Source organism: Suncus etruscus, chromosome 11 (assembly GCF_024139225.1).
Source record: "Suncus etruscus isolate mSunEtr1 chromosome 11, mSunEtr1.pri.cur, whole genome shotgun sequence".
NCBI lineage: Eukaryota > Metazoa > Chordata > Mammalia > Eulipotyphla > Soricidae > Suncus > Suncus etruscus.
Genome location: NC_064858.1, coordinates 60703427 through 60709426, shown reverse-complemented (window position 1 = coordinate 60709426; position 6000 = coordinate 60703427). Strand labels below are relative to the sequence as shown.

Sequence of the window (6000 nt, the reverse complement as noted above, 5' to 3'; positions counted from 1 at the left end):
AGAGAAAGACGCAGAATGGTTTCACTCATCTATGGGCTTTAAGAAAAATGAAGGACATTTTTAACAATATCTCAGAGACAAGAGAGATGAGGGCTGGTAGGTGCAGCTCAGGACATGCAGCTCATCACATAGAGTGATGAGTGCAGTTGCAGAGATGACTACACTGAAAACTATCATAAAATGTGAATGAATGAGGGAAGTAGAAAGCCTGTCTCGAGTACAGGTGTAGGGGGGTGGGGAGGAGGGAGATCTGGGAAATTGGTGGTGGGAATGTTACACCGGTGAAGGGGGGGTGCTCTTTACATGACTGTAATCATACAACTATAATCATGTTTGTAATCACGGTGTTTAAATAAAGATAAAAAAAAAAAAAAAGAAAATTGTCTGAATATTGCCACAAAACGAATTTTCCAACTCGATCCTGCACCAATCACTGCAAGGCTGCTCGGACCGCCTCTCTAACTCAGCCAATCCAAGCAGGCTTTTTATGCATGCAAATTAGACAATGTTCTGGACCGAATCTACACTGTAAAAAGCCTGCTCAGATTGGCCAGAGTCAGAGAGGAAGTCTGTTACAGTATAACCTTTGAACCTTTGCTTGTTGTGATTGGCTCACTGTGGTACATACAGTTGCAGCACAGGAACATTCTGTCTTATACAGTGAATATAGGCCTAAACCTATGTTTTAACTGTAAAATTAGGGGGTCGTCTTATATGCCTGGTTGTCTTATACGCCAGAAAATATGGTATGATAGTATTCAAGAGAGTGTTTTGCTTTTTCTTGTTAGAAAGCACCCAAGGAGATATAAAAAGGAGAAACAAATTCAAACTGCAAAAGTCAGATATGAGAGAAAGCAAAGCCCAGGGTGAGAGCGAGGATGATAGAAACAGGGGTTTTGGGTATTTCAGGGGCTACCACCAAGGAGACAGTGAAGCCAAACAACTGGCTTCTTAGCACAGAGCAAAAGAGACAGGAAATCACCCACACAAGACCAAGCAAAGAAGCACAGAGGAGGGCAGATGCCCCAGAAAACAAGTTCCACCTAGAAAAACCAAAATGAGGGGTACTAGCAAGACTCTGGAATGGATTACAATTCCTGGATTAATAATCCACTCCAGGGGCCGGAGAGATAGCATGGAGGTAAGGCGTTTGCCTTTCATGCAGGAGGTCATCGGTTCGAATCCCGGCGTCCCATATGGTCCCCCGTGCCTGCCAGGAACAATTTCTGAGCCTGGAGCCAGGAATAATCTCTGAGCACTGCCGGGTGTGACCCAAAAACCACAAAAAAAAAAAAAAATAATCCACTCCAGAGCATGGGATCTTTGGGTGGTACTGGATGTTTGGTATTTATTTTTTAAATAATTCTTATTGTGATCAAAGTGAATTACAAGTCTTTCACAGTTATATTTAAGGTACATAGTGACATTTAGGGCCATTCCCACCACCAATGTTCTCCCTCCACCCTTGTTCCCAGCATGCATCCCATACTTCCCCACTTTGGCCCATGGACTGCAAGTGTAAGAGGTATCCTTTGTGTATAGCTTGTTGTAAGATTGGGTATCAATTCTGGTGTCGCTGACTTTGGGTTTGGTGCTTAAGTCTGATCATTCTTATTTCTACTCATTGTATATACAACTGGTTGTTCCTGGTACCATCCATTTTTTTTCCCCCTTTAAGTTCATTTTTTCTGACTCTCTTCACTTCAGAGGAACTACAACAGAGGCTGCCCCCCCCCCTTTTTTTTTTTTTTACAGATTTTTGCTTGTTTAGGAGCCATACCTGGTGATGCTCAGGAGTTACTCCTGGCTCTGCACTCAGGAATTACTCCTGGTGGGCTCAGGGGACCATATGGGATCTCTGGCATTGAACCTGGGTTGGCCGTTTGCAAGGCAAACACTCTCCCTTCTGTATTATCACTCTGGCCCTCCAGGCTGACCCTTTTTATATGACTCCAGTTTCCATGGAGAAGGTGGGTTTCTATGTCTTCACATAGATTTCTATGTCAAATGGCTGCTGCCCATCTTTTGGGGGAGGGGGGTTCTGGGGCACACCCAGCAGAGCTCAGGGATCTTTCCTGACATGGCTGGGGGACGAAGGCAGTGCTGGGATTAAACGGATTAGCAATGTGCAAGCCTTCCCTGCTGTTCTAGCTCTCCAGCCCTGGCCCATCTTTTGGAAGATGCCAGCTGAATGGCCGGCTATTTAGTGGTATCACATTATGACTGTTGTGTCACACACACAAACTGGAGAAGGACACCGAAGGATTTTGCAGACGTGACCCTGGTTCATTGGACAATTTCTGGTAGCCCCAGAGAGCAGCTTTGACCTTCTTCCATGTTGGACTGATTATTGTTTTCCCAAACAGACTCTCATGATCTGTGGACAAGGTTTCTACTCTATGTTTATTGAGCCCATATCCTGGGTCAGACCTGGGGCTGAAGAGAGAAAGGGGACAGGAGGAGATTGCTACAGTAGGAGCTGGCAGGCAGGAAAACAGGCAAGGTCACAGCTGGTGTGGCAGGAGGGGACACACAGACACATTCACATAGGATGTGCAATTCCTAGGGACACCCCCAAAACAAGACCCCTCTCCAGACTAGCCAGAGAGATGAGGTATGGTTCCCAGGTGCCTCCTGTCTGGGTGCTGAAGATTTACGCTTGGAACATTTTGGAGGTGAAGTAGGTGGCCTGAGGGGCTCACAGTGCCCCCAGGGGAATCAGTGCTGTCCAGGTGCTATTCATCTGAGTCCTGGAAGAAGAGAGGATGGTGAGAGACTGTACAGGACCCCTCCCAATTCCAACCTGCTGCCTTGACTTGTCAGGGTTGAGAAGGGCTTGAACTGTTGATCTGAGATGTTAGTTTGCAATTATGACATCTTCATGTAAGATATGTAATTTAAACAGAAGCAACAGCCCAAACCCCAAACTAACAATGAAGTGTCTACAGGGGCTGGGAGAGCACTCAAAGGGCTGGAGTGCTTGCCTTGCATGCATAAGGTCTCAAGTTGGATTCCTGGCTCTATATGGACCACTGAAGCACTCCCAAGATAACCCTAATGGCCCCTATCTCTGAGCATTGCTCCATTGGGCCTATCTGGTCCACTATGGCCGGGAATGGCTCTGGGGCTCCCTGAGCATTGCTTGGGATCCCCACATTCCCACCCCTCCAAAATATCACCTACAAAGTTATGAAGGTGAGCAAAGATGGAGTCAGTGTGATTTGCTGCCTTGTGGATAGAACTGAGGACTTGATGTTGAGTCTGAAGGAGAATGACAAATAAAGAATGTCCTCTTGTGTGGGGCAGAAACTGGGAATAAGTGGTCAGAGAATGTGCATCTCTAGAGAAACCTGGGAATTTAGCTCTCAAAGTTTGAGCAGCTGTAGGATTCTGGGAGAATCTTGATACTAGAGGAGGGGAGGTGAACAAAAAGGGGCATCTTGGTGATCACCTACTGTTGTCTCTTGAATCTGCTGCTGCATCTGTGTCTGTACTGTTCAGCCCAGAGTCCTTCTTGTGAGCTGACACATGGTGGGCACCCTTGGTTCTATTCTGCCTCTGGTTGGAGGCACCCACTGGAACTTCAAAGGGCCCCTGGAACTGCCTTCTGGCCCCCATTGGCATGGACCCCAGCATGCAATCCCTCCTCTGAGTGAGCCCCCAGCATGCAATCCCTCCTCTGAGTGAGCCTCCTTGGCTGGGAAGCTTTCACATGATGTATGCGGAATGACACCATCATTCCCCACACTCCATATGAACCTGGTCCCACAGGGGTGTCAACTCACCATAAAGGGGTCATAGGAAGGCTCTGGGGGGGCCGAGGTCACACTCTCATACATGGGGTTGGTGATGTTCTTGGGATCCTGCTGCTTGCCCAGAGCTGAGACATCAATGTCCTCTTCTGACTGCTCAGGAACAAGCCCCAGGGTTTCAACCAGGTGGTTCCCAAGGGGGGATTGGGAAGGGCTTAGCCTTAGTGGGAAGTGAGTCACACCCAGCTCTGCCTTTCCCCCAATCACCCAGCCCCTCTCTCAGTCTCTTTCTTTCTTTCTTTCCTGTAACATGACTATAGACTGCAATTTATGTGAACTAAGTCACAGCCACATGTCAGCCACAGTAGTACTGTGCCCAAGTCAGTGTGTTAATTTTTTCTTTCTTCCTCCCGCCCTCACCTCTTTCTTGCCAGCTGTTTTATGTTTGTTTACATTCCTACCTACCTACAGCCTTTTAAAAACAAAAAATCACCAATTTCAAATATATTGCTACGGATCTTATTTTCATTCAGTACATTTTTTTCTTTTTCTTTTTGGTTCACACCCAGTGGTGCTCAGGGCTTACTTCTGATTCTGAGCCCAGGGATCATTCCTGGCAGAACTCGGGAGACCATATGGGGTGCCGGGATTGAAACCGGATTGGCTGCATGCAAGATCTCTTTATGCTGTACTATCTCTCTGGCCCCCTATTTAATACTTTATATGAGATAATACTGATATTAAAAACAAAAACAGGTGCGGTAGTGCTACAGGTAAGGTGTCTGCCTTGCCAGCACTAGCTTAGGACAGACTGCGGTTCGATCCCCCGGCATCCCATATGGTCCCCCAGGCCAGGAGCGGCTTCTGAGCACATAGCCAGGAGTAACCCCTGAGCGTCACAGGGTGTGGACCAAAAACCAAAAACCAAAAACAAAAAAAAACCCATGTTTTTTCAAGAATTATTTTTTTTTTCTTGTGGTGAGAGCATTTTAATTTGAGCTGACATGGGTTTGGAGCACTGTTACTGGGTTTGAAGTGTGTGGTTGTTTATATCAGCCTGTCTGGGTTGCTTCATGCTGAGCATGAGGATGAGCATAGAATCCAATTCCACCATTGTCGTCCATGACCCCCTTTACCCACTTGCCTCCTGCCTTCAGAAAACTCTGCTTCTGATCTTCCAGAAAGGAAAGGCTTTTTCTTCTGAACTTTGATTCATGCATAGAATATGTATTCAGGGGGCCGGAAAGATAGTGCACAGCAGTAGGGAGTTTGCCTTGCATGTGGCTGATCCTGGGAGACCTGGGTTTGATTCCAGCATCCCATATGGTCCCTGAGCCTGCCAGGAGCAATTTCTGAGTGCAGAGCCAGGAGTAACCTGCCTTCGTGTTTCCACACCCACCTGTAAGCACCCGATACACAGGCTCTCACACACCTTTCTCAGTCCTTCTCACTGGGAGATGCAATTCTGACTTGGACTCTCCCTTAGTGGCCAGCCCGCTGGTGAGCTGGGTCACTGGAACCATAGTGCTGGAGTTGGTTCTGAGAGTGAGATTTGGAGCCATACCCAGGGCTGATGAGAGGCAGGTTATCTGCTATAACCAAGTGATGGGCCATTCTTGCTGGGATGCCAGGGGGCTCTGGTGGGTCTGGGGACAGCCTCCCAGGCAGAGTGTGAGTACAGGCACTTTCTGTGTGTGTGTATGTGTGTGTGTTTATGGGGTCTCAGTCCCTACGGTCTCATTCGGAGCCAGTTCCTGGCATTATTCCCCGACCCCTTCTCACCTCAAAGTGTTGGAAGCCAATGGTTCTCCATTTGAACCGGAAGTAAGAATATGTAGCTAAGGCAATGGCACCGATGACAAGGAGGATGGCGAAGAATATGCCCATGCCCAGGCCGGTGTGCCCTGCATGCTGCACAGACAGAGAGTGGCCAAGGTGAATTTGGTGATGGCCCCAAAGAGAGGTGCTTACTGCACCTTCCCCTATTCACAGCACCCTTCCTCAGCATCTAGCAGTCGGTTGGGATAAAGGTAAAGTGACCTGGAGAACATGCTTGAGGCCTCTGACTCCAGACCGACAACCCCCATCATTATCATCGTCACCTCCCTGTGTTCTATCCCTGATGTGTTTAGCCTGTTAGTGGTTCCAATGGGGGCAATGGTTATATTCTCATTTTTAGGTGATGGGGACCAAGGCACATATGGTCATGTACTTGTACACTGTTGCCCAGATTTGAAACTGTAACCTT

The 6000-nt window shown here is 47.7% G+C and overlaps 1 protein-coding gene across 1 annotated transcript in view; it reads right to left on the bottom strand.

Moving 5' to 3' along the window:
* Positions 1-2633: 2633 nt before the first annotated feature.
* The window catches only part of STAB2 (stabilin 2), a 182860-nt gene continuing 179493 nt past the window's right edge, over positions 2634-6000 (bottom strand). The window contains 3 exon segments of the mRNA XM_049782948.1: positions 2634-2750; positions 3786-3905; positions 5535-5663. Coding sequence (XP_049638905.1) covers positions 2736-2750; positions 3786-3905; positions 5535-5663 — 264 coding nt within the window. The 3' untranslated portion in view covers positions 2634-2735.